Source organism: Misgurnus anguillicaudatus, chromosome 11 (genome assembly GCF_027580225.2).
Source record: "Misgurnus anguillicaudatus chromosome 11, ASM2758022v2, whole genome shotgun sequence".
NCBI lineage: Eukaryota > Metazoa > Chordata > Actinopteri > Cypriniformes > Cobitidae > Misgurnus > Misgurnus anguillicaudatus.
This window is the reverse complement of record NC_073347.2, coordinates 27636470-27656121: the sequence shown is the minus strand read 5'-3', so window position 1 is coordinate 27656121 and position 19652 is coordinate 27636470. Positions and strand designations below refer to the sequence as shown.

Here is a 19652-nt window from a genome sequence, read left to right as displayed (position 1 = left end):
ACTGACAAAGTTCAACGATTTGTTGTTTCCCGAAACCATCGTTCCAACGAACATTCGCAAGCTGCATCGCAAACTTGTGTGGTTTGAACGACAGCTCTTCACCTGTGGTAAGAAGCATACTTCCTTGTTATTATAGTACATAGACTTGCGTTGATCATGCTTTTGAACAAAATAAGCAAAAAACTTTGTACAACCTATATCCATATTTCTAAATATATAAAAATGTTATTTTACGTATTTAAGTTTGTAAACAGAATTAAAACGCTGCATTAGCCTGGCTTACACCAGACCAGTCTCATAGAGAATAAGTATGGGAACCCTATGCTCATTTTCTCAGATTTGAGGCGTGGTTTACGAATGCCCAGAGCAGTGTATTGGGCGCTACGAATGTCTATCAAATGCGTCTGTACGTAGCTCATAGCCAATCGTTTCAATTATACGAGATGACGTATGTAGAGCGACATAAACAACATTTATCTGGTACGTGTGCACACAGCTGACATCTATGCAACTAAACCGGTAGCTGTATATTGATTTTGAAAAGCAACACAATTTAGTGGCACTGTGACAACCACAGTTCAGGCATAATGACAGTATGATATTAATAAATACTTCTTACCATTTATAAGTTAATTGTACTTCGTCTACGACGATGCCTAGCAGGTTGGTCCTACAAAACTCCGTGGCTGTCATGTCTTCCTTTTTGGATATGAAATTGTTTAACGCCAAAAGTTGCGCTTTTTAAAAAAATAAACTTGCGTTCAAAACTACTTAGAACACTATCTAAGGCTGGATTGAAAAGTAACTTTGCATCTGCTGCTGTGCTGGATAAACAAAACTGCTTCGTTGTGTCGCATAGACGTCGTCATCGTCTTGCTGCCCCCTCCCCTTTCTGTGATTGGTTCCCTATTTCAGGGGCAAATTGGTCCATAGTTTCCATGCTAGTGTGTATACATTTGCGTGCAAGGCAGCATGGGGAAACCCAGGCTAGCGCTGCATTCGAAAACTGCGCGTATGCTAGCTCTATGAGCTTTAAGACCCTGGGGAATCCCTAGGAGAAGTTACGTAAGAAGGAACTTGCGCACAAATTAAATATCTTGAAAATGATCAACAGATAACTTAATCACGATAACAAAATCAGTCTTCCGGTGCAATATACGTTATTTACAGCAGTAGTCTGACATTAAATCGATTTGAACAGATTAATTAGTACTCCACCTCCCACGTGACATCATCAACTATTGAACCAACATGGTTCAAACAACGAATGTGCGACAAAGTTACTATGTTTTCAGGAAACAGTTTTGACAAGGTAGTTAGTTTCTTCAACCACTATGTATCGTACTATGGTGGTTCAGCAGCAAGTTACGCCGTTGTTCGGGAAACACACCCCAGAGCAGCATCAATCTTTATTAATTGATGATTGGTTCTTTAAAACGGAGGGCGGGACTTATTGAGCATTGCATTGTCCCCTATTCATATTAGTGGTGCCACATCTAGTTATATTCAATTTCTCTAATAAACACATAGTGTATATCTTCTGTGTGTGTATATTGTGTATAGCTGTAGTACTGTAGCATAAGTCATGGCTTCTGTATGTATGTGTGCACAGTTTTTAACAGCATCTGTTAACTGCCTCTTAAATGAATCCAAAACGTTGCATTTACCTCCAGACATTTCCATGTTACAGCATTTCCTGTTAGTATAGCAGCCAGATTCCACGCTGTTTCTCACCTAGCCTGCCCCTTGTTGCTCATAATTTATCATTAAACTGCTCACCCCAGACCACCCAAACGGGGTCGGCTGTGTCCTGTTATGTAGCAGCCATCTATCGTTTTCTGTTCGAATCTAGAATGCTTTCTCTTTCCTCTTAAAGTTGGAACAAATGTCCAAACACAATCCAAGTTGTCCTTGTACGTGCATAAACAGAATTTTCTCTGATTCCATTAAATGGCATATCAATCGTATTGGTCTGTGTGTTTAGCTCCTGTTCTGCTCCACATCTGTTTCTCATCAGCTTGCTAACATACCGAAGAATCCTGAAGCCACAGATACTTAGCACTGCCATGACGACCCATAGAGAACCCCTCGCTCGCTCTCTCTGTCTCAGTCATGGCATGATTGTAAATAATTACAGTATTACCAAAGCATGAAATATATGCATATCACAGGTGTGTAAAATAAAACGGGGATATAGGGATAATATCATTTTTTTATATATTGATAAGTCATTGTACTGTGGACACTATAATTGTCAGAACTTAAAACTTTAACTAATTTGCCATAAAGGCTTCATCCACACAGAGCCTTACAATCATCTACATTTACACATGAACGACTCGAAACCTGGTCTGGACAGCACAGTGAGATAATAAGGAGGAAGTGGTGTGGGTTCTATTAATTTTAAACTCCAGAGGAACTAATTATAAAAGTAAAATGTGGGAAAGTCTACCAAACCTCGTTCCCTTCCTGTCATGCTCATTACACACGAGAGGAGGCATTTACATACTGTAAAAGTCCTAAAGGCAACTTTAATTGTAACACTATGTCCTAACCAGCCACAATGTGATTACACTGACAAGCAATTTGTCTATCCATGCAACAAAATGTGACATGCTGTGAACTCTTGGATTATATTAAAAGAGCTTTTACCATATGTTTAACCACATTATGCCTGGTTAAGACATGGTTATATGGAAATAGCAAACAAAAGTAACTAAATTCGGATGCTTTTTGGAACGAACAACGATGTACTAATATTGTAAGTGCACTTATGCGGGAATCTAAAAAATACATTTTATGACCCCCTTAACTCTTTCCCCGCCATTGACGAGTTAACATGCCAATTAAGAGAAAACGCTTCCCTGAGTTTTTCCTGCAATCCGTATTTTCACTGCTGTCCACCAGGTGGCGCTCTTACTAATAAAACTTCTTACTGTTTTAGAATCCATTCAGCTGATCTCCGGGTCTGGCGCTAGCACTTTTAGCATAGCTTAGCACAATCAATTAGCATCACGCTAAGAAATAACTAAAGAGTTTCAATATTTTACGTTTGCCTTAAGGATGTCTATAAACTAGTGTGCTTTAAAATATTAACAATTTAGAAGATGTAAGCATTCAAAATGTGCCTCTCACTTTCGCCAATATAGATCAGTTATATTTTTGACCTCATTCTGCACTTCAACTTTTTAGAATCCAGGCTGTGTGTTAAACTAAACGCTATTGGCTATTTAAGAAGAGGGAGCACTTAATATGTCTCGCCTCTAACTTTCTGTTTCAGTGGAAATTATATATTAAACAAATCTTTCAAGGCACTTAATTAGATGATATATGCAAAGTGTGACCTTTTCCAAACAAAATTTTTATTTATTTATTTTACTGAGGTAAAAAATGCATTTTAACATAAATGTGGGTTTTTGTAGTAATGATTTTGTATTTCCAGGTATATGAATAAGTGAAGAGTTTGGTTCCAAAATGCAATAAATCCATTTTGACAAATTTCGGTAAAAACATGTTTTCTATACCAAGAAAGTGACAAGATGAAAACCACTATTTTCTGTTACAAACGTTCACATAGCATCTTTAGGTTATAAGAACATAAAAAATTCAAATCCATAATTTGATTTTCAAAGATTTATTATAAAAACTGATTATTTTTCCACAAAATGCAATAAATCCATGACAAGTTTTTTTCAAAATGCTATAAATCTATTGAATCAATATACAAATGTGCATTCATCTTTGCAATTTTATATTCATTTAGTTGACTAGTGTTATACACTGATTAAAAAAATAAACATTAATGGCATTAATCAAAACACTTACTTTGTCATATTAAGAACACTGTCATTGCTGCGGTTATACTTGACGTCATCGCTTAACGTTTTTCACAGCGATCAGCTGTAAAATGTTTTGGTCCTGCTCAATTTTTGTTGACTTTGAGTAAAATAATGTAAAGTTTTTCATAAGATCCTCTGGGGTCAATGTGTTAGCATGACAGAAACTTGATGCTGTCGGGAGAACAAGCACCCGTCTCCCGAGTGCCTCTCGCGTAAATTATTAGATGTTGATGGCTTACTTTTCTTTCCTGTCACAGAAAACCATCACACGTTTATCAATGCAATTAAAGTAATATTTTGTTTTTGTTTGTTTGTTGATCATGAAGTACAAAGTAGATGAGGAAAACTAAGATTGCGTGTACTCAACGTGCCACCATTGTTTGTTTACATTGTGTGGAATGGTGCGCTGTAATTTGTGGAGCGGATTTATTGCATTCTGTGGAAAAGGGGGAGTGGCGTTTATTGCGTTTTGGGAAAAAAGGGAGAAAAGATGACAGAATAACCTGGCAGATATTGGATTTTTTGTAAAATTAAGAATTTACTTTTAAATACTGACCTGATATAATACTGATTCTGGCAGTAACTCATTTTTTTTCATAAATGGCATTTATTGCGTTTTGGAACCAAACTCTTCAAGTGTTCCTCCATTTCACCTTTTTTATTTTCAAAATGTTATGCATTTTATACATTTATTCTCATGTTATATATCTCTCTTTCAGACCTTTACTGCATGGTGTAATTCTCACTTACGAAAGGCAGGAACGCAGATCGAAAACATTGAGGAAGACTTTAGAGACGGCCTCAAACTCATGCTGCTCTTAGAGGTCATCTCAGGTCAGTGACCTCACAACCCAGTCCCACCTTGAACCCAAGTCCCTGTTAACTCACAGCTATCACTGACAATATTTATCACATATGGTCTATATAGATGTCCATGTTTGTTGTGGTAGAGTTTTTATTTGTGAAGCAATGGAAATTTCAGATGCTACACATCCATTGTAGTTATCAAATGGAAAAAAATTGAGCTGTAGTCTTGCAGTTGGTGCACATGCTTTACTAGCCTACTGTATACTGGACAGAATACATTAGCATAGTTACTGTCACATGATGTCCACTAATCATCTTAATAATGTGCAGATTTTTTTTAATTTACCATTTTGTGTAAAATAATTACAGGAGGACAGACTGTTGTGACATAATATTATGAAGCCTGACAGTTTCTTCTCACTACAGGAGAGCGCTTGGCGAAACCAGAGAGAGGGAAAATGAGGGTCCATAAGATCTCCAATGTGAACAAAGCTCTGAACTTCATTACCAGCAAAGGAGTGAAACTGGTTTCTATTGGAGCAGAGGGTAGGTTACCCCACCACTCAGCAGTGACCTATATCCTGTAGGCTTCCAGGGTCATGAGTTCAGTGTTCCAGCATATGGGATCAATGGCTCATTTGGAAATAATGGTTATCAGACGGTCTGTCTGTGTGTAATGCTTCTGGCTCATGTCATGTTTAGCCCCTTTTCTTTCATTAGAATTACAGTCAAATAATGGGGTAAGAAAAAAATCTTAAACACTTAATTTCAGAATTTTTTTTGCTTGGTTTAAGTACAAATTCAATAAAATTGTATCTTTTTTGTCTAAAAACTAGATTTATTTTCTTAGGTAATTTTGCTCATCAGGAAAATACATCTTGATTTAAAGGGATAGTTCACCCAAAAATGAAAATAATGTCATTAATGACTCATCCTCATGTCGTTCCAAACTCATAAGACCTCCATTTAGTCCGTGAGCTTGTTGACCCTTCATTGAAAATCTACGTACAGTATACTGTCTATGTCCAGAAAGGTAATAAAAACATCATCAAAGTAGTCCATGTGACATCACTTGGTTGAATGTGTTGAAGCATCGAAAATAATTTTTTTGCAGTGTATATTAGACCATATATGTGTATTGTTCCTGTTACCTGCTCCCTCCCTCCTTCCCTCTCTCTCTCTCTCTCTCTCCCCCTCTCTCACTGTCTCTCTGTAATCCAGAGCGGCATTCCAGACCTTCTACAAAACACTTGGCCTCGTACTGTTTTTAGTTTGTGTGTGTATAAGGATTGAGCTGTTTCTGCGTGTGTATGCATTTGTCTAGATTAGATGAGATAGACATACTGTACACAGAGACATACTGAAATGTGTGTGGAGTGTGTTATGGGATTAGTGTTAAGAGGAGGCAAACACGCGTTTACTTGGATTTCTAAATGGGGACTTCCCATTAAAATGCTTTGAAACGTGCAGCATTACTCAATGTGTTGACATAATTTTACCTGAAACAGGAAGTCAGTGTGGAACTATGGAGAAGACCCTAACCTTTTTAGAATAACTAATAGCATTTTGTTAATGGCACAGTACAAATTTGACAGCTTGTTAGTAGGGCTGCATAACAACTAATCGTTTGCGGAATAAAAGTTTTTGTTTACATCATGTGTGTACTGTGTATAATAATTATTTATATATAAATACAGACATGCATGTATAATTTTAAGGAAAAAAGCGTATATATTAAGCATTCATATTTATATATAATGTAAATGATACATTTATATACATGCATGTGTGTGCATTTATATATACATAACTAATTTAATACACACACATATATGATGTAAACAAAAACTTGTATTCTGCAAACAATTAGTTGCAATTAGTCCGATGAAACCGTCTATAGCAACATTACACACTAACTAAAGATTAAAAAATGGGATCTGGAAGAACGTGACCTTTAAAATAAAATTTAATAGAGATGTAATCAGGCCTGACGGCCATATAAAATGACAGAGGGGGCACATACAATTTTTAACTTAAAACCAAAAAACTAACAAATTACTTGCTTTTGACAGATTTTTAAACTCAGCCTTCCTGCACAAGTATACTGCATGACTATCCAAACACGCAAAACTAATAAAATTTTTTTTTTTTTATAATTTAAATAATATCTTACCTTTTTAGAGGAGCTGTAATCCTCTTGACTACATTTATGCATTTGGCAGACGCTTTTATCAAGAGCGACTTATGGTGCATTGAATCTTTAATTTTTTAGCATCTATAATGCTCTACCCATTGAGCCACAGAAACACAAACGGCTATTTAAACTGCTTTCTGATTCGGATTTGATAGAATTAGTTTGTACTTTGTTGACATCTGTTAATTGTGCTGCTGGTGTGTTTTTTTTCTGCTCAGAGATTGTTGATGGAAATGCTAAGATGACTCTGGGAATGATCTGGACCATCATCCTCCGCTTCGCCATCCAGGACATCTCAGTGGAAGGTATACACCACAAATATGCTTTTTAGTTCGTAAGTGGTGTATTAGATCTTGAGAAAAAATCACTAGTGTGTATAAAACATCATCACAGTCAACAGAATTTTTTGCCTCACTTGGATTTTTACATATTCACTGTAAAATAAAATGACAACTTTATCTTTCATCTGCTGAAATGGGACTTTATTTAATTGGATTGTGTGTGTGTGTGTGCACAGAGACGTCAGCTAAAGAAGGTCTTTTGCTGTGGTGCCAGAGGAAAACAGCTCCATACAAAAATGTCAACATTCAGAATTTCCACATAAGGTGAGCAGACAGGAAATGAGCACCAGGAACAAACAGAGTGATTGATGGGATCCGACAAAATTAACAATTGTCATGCATCATCTCTCTCTCTCTCTATATATCAGCTGGAAGGATGGATTGGGATTCTGTGCACTCATTCACAGACATCGCCCAGAGCTCATTGATTATGGTAAACTGCGCAAGGTGAGCGATATCTATCTATCTATCTATCTATCTATCTATCTATCTATCTATCTATCTATCTATCTATCTATCTATCTATCTATCTATCTATCTATCTATCTATCTATCTATCTATCTATCTATCTATCTATCTATCTATCTATCTATCTATCTATCTATCTATCTATCTATCTATCTATCTATCTATCTATCTATCTATCTATCTATCTATCTATCTATCTATCTATCTATCTATCTATCTATCTATCTATCTATCTATCTATCTATCTATCTATCTATCTATCTATCTATCTATCTATCTATCTATCTATCTATCTATCTATCTATCTATCTATCTATCTATCTATCTATCTATCTATCTATCTATCTATCTATCTATCTATCTATCTATCTATCTATCTATCTATCTATCTATCTATCTATCTATCTATCTATCTATCTATCTATCTATCTATCTATCTATCTATCTATCTATCTATCTATCTATCTATCTATCTATCTATCTATCTATCTATCTATCATCTTCAGAAATTTAAAAGAGAATGACGAATGCTTTGTTCTGTGCTCCCTCCTCAGGACGATCCAATGACTAACTTGAACACCGCCTTTGACGTAGCTGAGAAATACCTGGACATCCCTAAGATGCTGGATGCAGAAGGTAAGACATAGAGAGACAATATATTCGGCACCCCTGTGAAACTAGGTTAGACCTCTAAATATAGAGCTGTAGGAGTCGTGCAGGTACAGTATGTGTTTGGAGATTGAATTATAGCAGCCATGACTGTGGATGTTTCGTTAACGTGCCCGGTTTGGAGGAGTTTTTTTTTTTTTGCTAAATTATAGGTTGTAATTTTTTATGATGTGTTTGTTACAGTCCTTGTAGGGCAGCACCGTATGGATATTTCTGGTTTTGACCTTCTTTTTAAGCTTAACGTAGCCTTAACACTGCAAAGACATTTTGTTAAAAGTGTAATGGCTCCAATGCAATGTTTCATTAAGAAAAAAACAAAGTTTATTTAAAAATATACTTTTGCAGACTTATAAGCATGGGTGTGCAAATGCAAATCTATAATAAAGTTTTTCACTATATTTCATTTCAGGTCTGTATTGTGTGCAACCTATATGATGATGATGATGATGGTTTTATGTTTCTTTTAAAGGGGACATATCATGAAAATCTAACTTTTTCCATGTTTAAGTGCTATAATTGGGTCACCAGGGCTTGTATAAACCTATAAAATGTGAAAAGATCAACCCAGTAGCTTAGTTTTGGTAAACCATTCTTTGCAAGCATGTGATAAAATAGGTTACTTAATCTGCACTATCCAACCACAGAACTGCCATTTAGTGCAGAGATTAGCTCATTTGCATTATAAAGGACACACACAAACGGCACATTTTTTGCTCACACCTACAAAGTGACAATTTTAACATGCTATAATAAATGACCTGTCATATTCTGAGCTAAAACTTGACATATGTACTCTGGGGACACCAAAGATTTATTTTACATCATAAAAAAGTCTTGTGAAATGTCCCCTTTAACATTACAACTCACAGTCTTTCCTTCACAGGAGGTCATCTCAGATGTGTCAAGTGCTCTGATGATTGTTTATTATTTCTCTTGTTACTTTAATATCACCCCTTTTTCTCTGCAGATATTGTTGGTACGGCTCGTCCCGATGAGAAGGCCATCATGACCTACGTTTCTAGCTTCTACCATGCCTTCTCTGGGGCGCAGAAGGTATCACAGGGCACCGCCCCCTCCCAGTGTCCTTAACTTTTACACCCTCCTTTTCTGTTTCCGCCCACTGGTTTTTAAGTTAACCAGTTTTAGTGATTACTGGATGTCGTATACTCTCTTTACAGACTCTTTGCAGTGCTAAGCTCCGCCCCTCACGGCTCATGCTCCTCCCACGGTCCCATGAGTCTTTCCACCTGTTGCATGACGGAAAATAAGTCTTATGATAAAGGCACGAGCGTGTCTCCAGTCTGCAAAAATAAACACTTTCAGAGCTCTTAAATGTTTGTGACAGCCTGGAGAACATTTCGTGCCTTTTATCATTTCTTTGGAACCCATTTACCTTTGGTGTCTATGCAGTCTTTTACTCTGTGCTTTCTTCTCTCCCTTCCTTTCCACCTTCTCCCTTTTCCTGCTCCCTCTTTCCCTGGACAGATATTGTTTGTACGTTGCGTCCCGACGAAAAGGCCGTCATGACATACGTGTCATGTTACTACCACGCTTTCTCAGGCAAACAGAAGGTGAGCGCAGGCTGAGCATCTATTTCACAACCTGGTCAGCCAATCAAATGCATTCATAACCCATTTACCTGTTTAAAAGGCTTATCATTTTGAAATCAGTGTTTGTGTGAGTACTGTAAGTTCAGACAGATGAATGGATTTGAATCAGTTTATTCAGTGTGTGCGTGCTTCTCACTGACAGTGCTGAATCATCACATGCAGCTGGGTTTCCTCAGCTCTGTGTGAGTGTTTCTGAGCCGATGACTAACATCTCCCTGCAAACTTTTCTACAGGGTGTTCTGTTTATGTTTTAATATAAATCTCTGCACACTCAGATCCTGCTGCTCTTATATGGTTGCATTAACTTGAGTGTGGGGTATTACTATAAACTCAGCCGTCACTGCATTCTGTCACACACACTCGCAAAGATAATAGTCTGTGTAAAGTTTTAGCATCTTTGCAGCCCAGTACTATGTTTCGCATCTGAAATACATTAGAAGAAACACTTTAGGGTTGCTTTATTTTATTTATTGCACACAATATATTAAACTAAGTCAAATTAATTACTTTTATGTTGCAACAGTAAAGCTGCGGTCATACCAAAAAAATGTAATATTAACAAGATGCTTCACTATTGATATGAATAGGGGAGATCGCAACGGTCAATATGGCCGCTCTAGTCCCGCCTTCCAGTAAAGAGAGCCAATCGTTAGCTGTTATAGAATGATATCTTCTGGCGGAGGGACTTTACGTGTGTGCAGTATATAAACGGGTCTTGCTGTGACTAGACCTGGATCTGTGCGCAGTAACGCAGCTTCATTAAAGGTGCAGTGTGTAACTTTTAGAAGGATCTGTGGTGTATAAAGACCTTACATTATGAACTGTTATGGGTTTATTACCTTGGAATGAGCCGTTTTTATCTACATACACCGCGGGTTTCCTTACATGGAAGTCGCCATTTTGTGCCGTCATGTTTCTATAGTAGTTCTTAAAGGAATATTCCATTTTCTTTGGGGAAAAATCCAGATAATTTGCTCACCACCATGTCATCCAGAATTGTTGGTGTCTTTCTTTGTTCGGTCGAGAGGAGGTTGTGTTCTTTGGGGAAGGCGTTGCAGGATTTTTCTCATTTTAATGGACTTTAATAGACACCAAAAATTAACACTTAACTCAACACTTAACAGTTTTTTTCAATGGAGTTTCAAAGGACTATAAACGATCCCAAACGAGGCATAAGGGTCTTATCTAGCAAAACGATTGTCATTTTGACAATAAAAATAACAAATGTGCACTTTTGGGGCACAGCTTCTCGTCTGGATCCGGTCCGGTCCGGCGCGACCTAACGTAAATGCGTGGTGACGTAGGGAGGTCACGTGTTACATATATAAAACGCACATTTGCGGACCATTGTAAACAATAAACTGACACAAAGACATTAATTAGTATCAGTTGACATACAACAACGTAGGAACAGTCGTCTTTCTCCACACTTGTAAACGTTCGTCCTCTGTGACCTCTTGACGTCATGGCGTATTGCGTGGGGTCACGCTGACGCATCACGACCGGATCTGGACGATAAGTTGTGCTTTGGAAGTGTGTATTTTTTATTTTTGTTGTCAAAAAGAACAATCGTTTTGCTGGATGGGACCGTTGTGCCTCGTTTTGGATTGTTTGTAGTCCTTTGAAACTCCGTTGAAAAAAACTGTTGGGTGTTGTGTTGGGTGTTGATTGTTGGTGTCTATTAAAGTCCATTAAAATAAGAAAAATCCTGCAATGTTTTTCTCAAAAAACATAATTTCTTCTCGACCGAACAAAGAAAGACATCAACATTTTGGATGACATGGTGGTGAGTAAATTATCTGGATTTTTCTTTTAAGAAAATGGAATATTCCTTTAATGGACAAACTGCTGTACAGAGCGCATTTATCACTACTGTATTTGGTCTTAGACAACAACATGTTTGTCTTGTAGTGGCTACTGTAGCTTCTCTATGCGTTTCGGTTAATGGTGGACTGAGCCGTTGGTTGCAATTCACAATCTCACTGCTAGATGTTGCTAAGATCTACACACTGCACTTTTAAAACGACTTTGGTGTCACTGGTCTTTTTCAATAAGGTTGTTTGGAGGCATTCCTAATTCTGGTGTCCTAGTAACAACTATAGACAGTTTCAGCAGTAACAACATAAACAAACGACTTTCTAAGGAACAAACGCAACTTCTGGTAAACTTTCACAAAGAATCAATGACAAGTCCTTTTAGAGTAGTTTGTTTCTGATAACAAGCAAAATAAATAACTAGTAGAATTATTTACTGTGTAAAATTAATGTTTACAATTTTAACATTGGCTGCCAAACCTCCCTTCACATAGCGGTGATCCATGATCGTGGTGTCCCCTCGTCTTTAGTAGACCAAAATATTTATTATTTTCGACAAGGTATTTGTTACAGAGTTAAGTTTAGCCACTAGTTAAGTTTCGCCCAGACGCGTAATCGCGACAACATGCATGGTCCCGATGAAATTGTCTATACTGTTAACCAGTGGTTCCCAAACTTTTTCAGCGTGTGGCCCCCATTGTGTACGGTGCATTCCTTCGCGGCCCCCCAAAGAAAATTTGTGACAAAAAACTGTTCTAAAACTCAACATTTAAAAAAAAAACATTAAATTATACAAAACAGTAGTGCTTTTGGTTATTAGCCTTATTTTTTTAGGTTTAATTACACAGATTTCATGATAAATTAATGTATTTCATAAAACTGGGGGCCCCCTGGCACCATCTCGCGAAAACCACTGCTGTAAACAAATGAGTAACTCTCCTCTCAGTAGCTGATGAAAGACGGATGATGTGACGCTGCTATACTCTCATTGGTAGTCGCTCCCGAAAGTCACTCATCATTTGCATAAAATTTAACTTTTCTCAGTTTGTTGCAAGCTGGACATGCCCACTTTCTGTTGCCAATGGTCACTGTCGCTCGTGTTGCCGTAAATCGCCAAGCTTCTATTTAAATGAACAAGATTGTGTTGCTCCGCCGTTGCTAGTCGGTGGTGGTGTGCACGCAGCTTTACATTCCTTGCTGTTTAAAGGATTACACCACTTTCTTAAAAATGAAATCTATAATTTACGCACCCCCAAACTAACACAAGGACATTAATGAATATCCTTCCACATACAACAACGTCAGAACGGTCCTCTTCTCCACACTTGTAAAAACTGGGGTGTTAGTTTTGCATACGTCATGCCTGACCTTTCCACGTCATGACGCCTTACGCGAGGTCGCGCTGGCGCTTCAAATAGATAGTGCAAGACGAGAAGTTGTGGTTTAAAAGTAAAAAATTTTCTTCCCAAAATGACAATTGTTTTGCTAGATAAGGCCCTTATGCCTCTGTTGGGATCGTTTAGAGCACTTTGAAGCTGCATTGAAACAGCAATTTTAAACTGCATTTAAACTGTAAAGTGTTTGGGTTCCATAAAGTCTATTAAAAACTTAATTTCTTCTCAAATAAACAAGGAAGTCCTTTATATTATCCTTTAATATGATAAAAATCATGAAATTGAATCTAATGACAGTTTTATAAGATTTATATTTATTTATTTAGTATTTTTTCGAAGTTTCATTTCTTTTTTTTATTTACTTTAATAGCCATAAGTATAGTGCAACACAGAACGTATACCAATATAGGCGTTTTAAAAAGTTGTTAAACCTGTAAATTATCTTTTTTATTATTTAAAAAAATGTGAATACATAAGGGATGCGTACAGTTCATGTTTACATAGATTTTACAACATTAAAGCAAATGCATCATTTCTATTATAAACACTTAAATAAAAACATAACCGTATATATTTTCATATAAATTATGGGACCCTGTCTGTGAAAACCCAGATAAAGTCATTTTTTAATTTACCATTTTTTGCATAAAATCATCCTAGAAAATGTAAAGAACATTCTGTGGAAATATAAGCTTGATGTGTTAAATATTGACTGAATAAGGTCATGTCAAAGATCGAAATTATAGTAAAATGAATGAAATCAAACTTTGATACTCCACATCTCATAATTAGATTACATACATAAAAAACATTTTGATTAGTATTACATAAGCAACAGTAGGGGGGTGGCAGGCAGTTTTCTTTACTTTACATAGACGAAATACATAAAGTTTCATTGTTTCCACATATCGGAACTGTCTGTCACTGGCATTGCTCCACTGCGCTTATCATTGCTTTACCCTCTTCCTTTCTGGCTTTTAGACGTGCAATCACTTCCTATCCATTCATTCCTATCCAAAAATACATATAAATATAATAAATGCAGGGTTATATGATATGCACAGTAGCGGCTGTTTGGTAGCTTAAGAGACATCAACATCTCATCTCTAATGCGGTTTCCACAGAAACAGATGCAGATTCACTCTGTCCTTTCCCCCTCAGGCCGAGACAGCAGCCAATCGGATCTGCAAAGTGTTGGCTGTCAATCAAGAAAACGAGCAGCTGATGGAGGACTATGAGAAACTAGCCAGTGATGTGAGCACATTTATTCATGTCCTCTCCTGATCACTCCTGTTCATTATTTCTGTTCATCTCCCCGTCTCTCCTCTCCCTTTGTCTGACTTTGTGCTCATTTAGGAACCGTTTAAATGTTTAATAAACTGCAGAAAGTATTCAGGAATGACTAAAGGAGTCACGAAAATATATTAAAGGTTTAGGAACTAATTCATAATCATGAAACACAATCTAATTATCACTCTCTCTTTCTTTCTACCTCCTCACCTTACATATATGTTTCTCATCTTGTATTTTCCCAATTTTTCCCAATGTGTTTTCATTCCATTGTTTCCGTCTGTCTCACCTGCTCTCTTCAGCTCTTGGAGTGGATTCGCCGAACCATCCCGTGGCTGGAGAACCGGGCTCCCGAGAACACCATGCAGGCCATGCAGCAGAAATTGGAAGATTTCCGGGACTATCGCCGTCTTCACAAACCCCCTAAAGTTCAAGAGAAATGTCAGCTGGAGATCAACTTTAACACACTTCAAACCAAACTACGCCTCAGCAACCGGCCTGCATTCATGCCCTCAGAGGGAAAGATGGTTTCGGTGAGCACCCAACACCTACCCGGTCTCCACTATGGTTTGCATGCATACAAGGCCTGATACAGTACATCAGACTGTTTTGAAGTTTTCATTGGATTTGTAATTTTGGTCTGTAATCATCTATGTTTATAGGACATCTCCAATGCTTGGGGGGGTTTGGAAGGAGCAGAAAAGGGTTATGAGGAATGGCTACTAAATGAGATACGCAGACTTGAGAGACTTGACCATCTCGCAGAGAAATTTCGCCAAAAAGCTGCCATCCATGAGGCCTGGACTGATGGTATCTTTACATACAAGCCACAGAATACATCAACCAACAAGCACAAACATCAACACATTATTATCTACACACTAGACCCTAATGTGCCTAATCTTTGCTGCCCCCTGTAGGCAAGGAGGAGATGTTGCAGCATAAAGACTTTGAGACGGCAACCTTGTCTGAGATCAAAGCTCTGCTGAAGAAGCATGAAGCATTCGAGAGCGACCTCGCGGCTCATCAGGACAGAGTGGAGCAGATCGCTGCCATCGCACAGGAGCTCAAGTCAGTAAACACAGCAAAAATCAGACACTGCATCAATTATTATGGGACTAGATGATACTGTCATTAACTTTGTCTTCCAGCAAAGATAGAATGAGGGTGTAAATAATAACATCAATTTCATTTTTTGGGTGAACTGTTCAAATGTTTTTTTCTATACAAATGCATCATGAGGCACTTCTCTCTTTTTTAATTCTCTCTCGCTCTCTATCTTTGTCTGTGTAGTGAGTTGGAGTACTATGACTCTCCCAGTGTAAATGCGCGCTGTCAACGGATCTGTGATCAGTGGGATTTACTGGGAGTTTTGACTCAGAAACGCAGTGAGTCCTTGCAGGTAAAACGTTTTTAAACACACCTCATCAACGAACAAAAACGTGGCTGCTCGGCTGCAGGGAGTGTTGTGATTTGGTTGCTGGTGCCCATTAGCTATCTGTCTCTTGTTTCAGAGGACTGAAAAGCTGCTGGAAACAATTGATCAACTGTACCTTGAGTTTGCCAAAAGGGCGGCGCCCTTTAACAACTGGATGGAGGGAGCCATGGAAGACCTGCAGGACACTTTTATTGTTCACACAATTGAGGAGATACAGGTATTGCACATTCATCCAACCTCATTTATTCATTCATTCACTTAATTATTCATACGGTGAATCATTTGCCTATGCATACGTTAACTATTTTCTCAATCCATTGAATCATTTATCAATCCATTCAACATTTTTGCACAGAGACACAGCCCTTTTTGTAAAATACAATGATGTGGTGTCCCAGGATTTGTTCCAGGACCATTTAATTTTGGTTCATTCATACTGCCACAGATTTTTCTGAAATCTATGCATGCGTTCACACCATGGACTGTAAAAAATATGGACATGGTGGTCCGTGACGTCACCCATTGTTTTTTTAATTATGCAGAAGATTAAGGCTTAATATAATTAAAACGGATGAGTTATAACAAAATTCACCCCCTTCACAGTTGTCATGAAGGGCAAAATTAGCTATACAGACCAAAAACACATTTTGTACCAGGCTGTAAACATATTATTTTCTACTGTAAAGTCGGAGGTCTATGGGAATTGACTCCCTTTTGGAGCCAGCCTCAAGTGGCCAGTAGATGAATTGCAGTTTGAATCACTTCAATCAATCAATCAATCAAATTCTTTTATTCAGCCATGATATTGTTACAAACACAAAATAATCTCATACACAACTAAATAATATCTTCCAATGCTGAATAGGAGCATGAGGAAGACATCGTCTTATAAATTCATGCCCCTTTTTCCAAATATCTAGTCTAGCACAGAATATATAGCTCGTATTGCTCCCATTCTCTATATCAAAGTGCAATTTTACTTCACATGTATATAATTAACAATTCCATATTTATCAAAAATTGATTCTTATATTTCACTTTCTTCATATTTTCGAAATACCTTTTTTATATATATATATATATATATATATATATATATATATATATATATATATATATATATATATATATATATATATATATATATATATATATATATATATATATATATATATATATATATATATTATCACTTCCGTATTGGCTTCATCAAAGAGATCGGAAAGTTGCCCCTAGGTTCACACGCATCTGTATAGACACGTAACATCAGCGTATGACGTGTAATGTTATTGTAATTAGCACTAATTGTGCAATTTTCCCCATATGACAAAAAATATTTGTAAATATAATTTAAATATACATATTTTTGCTAAAATATATTTTGAAATAAGAATGTATTGTTCACCTATATATTTTTTTGGCCATTGTTTGAATTTTTTCTAATATATTTTAAAGCATTTATATTTACATGGCATTAGACGGAAAAATTTGTATGTTACAAATCTGTAAGCAACATATTTTCAACTGCAAAAATATACTTTATAAAATTGAACATTTGATACATATTTTAGCCTATAAACTTTTATATTTTGGCCAGGAAATATATATTTTTTGTTGTATGGGTTGTAAAATTAAAAGTGTATTTGTTGCACCTAAAATACATTTTGAAATATATGTTGATATTTTAAAATTACAAAATATATTTAATTAAGCTTTACTTTCCACAAAATGTATTTTTTGCCATTTATGTTTAACCTGATAAGGATCACTGTGCCGTACACGGCACACCCCCTCCCTTGCACATGAGGCTGTATAAAAGTCATTGTAACTTTGAAGCATTAAATCTTCAAAATATTTGTCATAAAACTGTAATCTAGTTGTTAGTTACCTGAACCAGGCGGCGCCGATTTAGGTTATTTACTTACCTTCAAAATCTTCCCTTTATCCGCTTCGGTGAAATTGTCCTAAACAAATTGTTCATAAATCCCCAAAAGTCCAAGGACATGGAATATCCAAGCCTTTTAATCCAAAACTATTTGTTCGCCTCACAATCTTGACGTTTCTGACTGAATTACAATATAAATACTTAAACAATTAGTCCACTACCCCTTTTTTATCAAAAACTTGCGCACTGCATACCGTTTCATTAAGAGTGAGGAGCTCCCTAATCAGAGATATTATCATTGTAAACGTTGATCTGCATTTAAAACCCCTTGTCATTTTCCCTGTGTCAGTGTGGGTTTACTCCAGGTACTTCGGTTTCCTCCCACAGGCCAAACATGCAAGTTAGGTGAATTGGAGATACCAAATTGCCCCCAACCTGTGAATGGATTAACCTGTGTGTGGATCAGCTTGTGTATGGATTAACCGGTTCTCGTCATGAATATTGCCATAGATGATGGAATTGCGTGAAGAATGATTAAAGAAAGTAAGAATACCCCTGGTCAAGGAGTTAACCAATAACTGTGTCATTGCGATGAGACGTGCGTCCTCACTACACACTGTTTATATTCACACAGCTGGCTATTATATGCCAATTTTTTAGGATGAACCCGCTGTGTGAAAGGGGTTATGCATTTATCTCTAATTTACCTCTACTAATATGTGTTAACGGTATAGCTGCTGTGCAACAATGCAAAAATGGTGAAAAGCACCATAACATTAAATTTGATTTGAATTGAAACTAATTCATCCACCTGCCATATTTAAAGCTCATGCAAAGTGTGACAAGGTGTTCTTTTGAAAGTTTACAAGAGAAAAATGGAAATTTGCCAACATTTTTTTCTTTTGTGTGAATCAGGGTCTCAGCACAGCCCATGAGCAGTTTAAAGCCACGCTGCCCGAGGCGGATAAGGAAAGACTGTCCATCCTCGGCATCCAAAATGAAATTGCTAAAATTGTACAAACATACCACGTCAACATGGCTGGCACCAACCCGTACACCACTATCGACCCCCAGGAGATCAACACCAAATGGGAAAAGGTTTGAACTCAATTTCAGTTTAAACCTGCTCATGTAAGACTTTTTTTCATATAGTTTTCAGACAAAATGTTTTATATACTTGTAAGATAATAAAACGATATATAAGATGTTTCATTAGCTTAAACACAAGATGCTTAATTCACTTTTCCACTGCTTTTTCTTTTTCAGGTGAGGCAGTTAGTACCCCAGAGAGATCAGGCCCTGATAGAGGAACATGCCCGTCAGCAGAATAATGAGAGACTGCGTAGACAATTTGCCAATCAGGCCAACGTCATCGGGCCCTGGATTCAGACCAAGATGGAGGTGGGACATGATCTTTACTAACTTAAATTATAACACATTCAGAGATCGAGGAAGAAATGTGTTTTGTTATTCACCACGTTTAGGAAATCGGCCGGATCTCGATCGAAATGCACGGCACCCTGGAAGATCAGCTGACTCACCTGCGGCAGTACGAGAAGAGCATCGTAAACTACAAACCAAAGATCGACCAGCTTGAGGGAGACCACCAACAAATACAAGAAGCACTTATTTTTGACAACAAACACACAAACTATACCATGGAGGTATGGGGACACAAACTTAAATACTTCTACAAAGAATGTGATAACTTGCATACTAACACTAAAGACCCCTTAAAAGTTTGTAAATATTGTAACGTCTCCGGGTGGGCGGAGCTTAGGTGGAGGCAAAAAGAGCTGCGATTTGTACTAGATAAAACCAACACACCAGAATGTCTGCCGGGATCTGGTAAAACTTTAGTTTTGAACCAAAAGTGCTGTTCCTTCTATTCCTACCCAGTCT

General features: G+C 37.2%; 1 protein-coding gene across 4 annotated transcripts in view; it reads left to right on the top strand.

The window, feature by feature from the left end:
* actn1 (actinin, alpha 1) overlaps positions 1 to 19652 on the top strand; it is a 45314-nt gene that overhangs the window by 18688 nt on the left and 6974 nt on the right. For 3 of the 4 annotated variants that reach the window (XM_055170050.2, XM_055170049.2, XM_055170047.2), the window contains exons 2-17: positions 4559 to 4673; positions 5073 to 5192; positions 7059 to 7145; positions 7358 to 7445; positions 7550 to 7628; positions 8205 to 8286; positions 9287 to 9372; positions 14299 to 14391; positions 14730 to 14960; positions 15090 to 15237; positions 15348 to 15498; positions 15721 to 15829; positions 15942 to 16082; positions 18666 to 18848; positions 19017 to 19151; positions 19235 to 19414. In XM_055170050.2, coding sequence (XP_055026025.1) covers positions 4559 to 4673; positions 5073 to 5192; positions 7059 to 7145; positions 7358 to 7445; positions 7550 to 7628; positions 8205 to 8286; positions 9287 to 9372; positions 14299 to 14391; positions 14730 to 14960; positions 15090 to 15237; positions 15348 to 15498; positions 15721 to 15829; positions 15942 to 16082; positions 18666 to 18848; positions 19017 to 19151; positions 19235 to 19414 — 2028 coding nt within the window. Of the gene's footprint in view, positions 1 to 4558; positions 4674 to 5072; positions 5193 to 7058; positions 7146 to 7357; positions 7446 to 7549; positions 7629 to 8204; positions 8287 to 9286; positions 9373 to 9804; positions 9891 to 14298; positions 14392 to 14729; positions 14961 to 15089; positions 15238 to 15347; positions 15499 to 15720; positions 15830 to 15941; positions 16083 to 18665; positions 18849 to 19016; positions 19152 to 19234; positions 19415 to 19652 lie in introns of all 4 variants that reach the window. The other variant, XM_055170051.2, reaches the window with a different exon arrangement.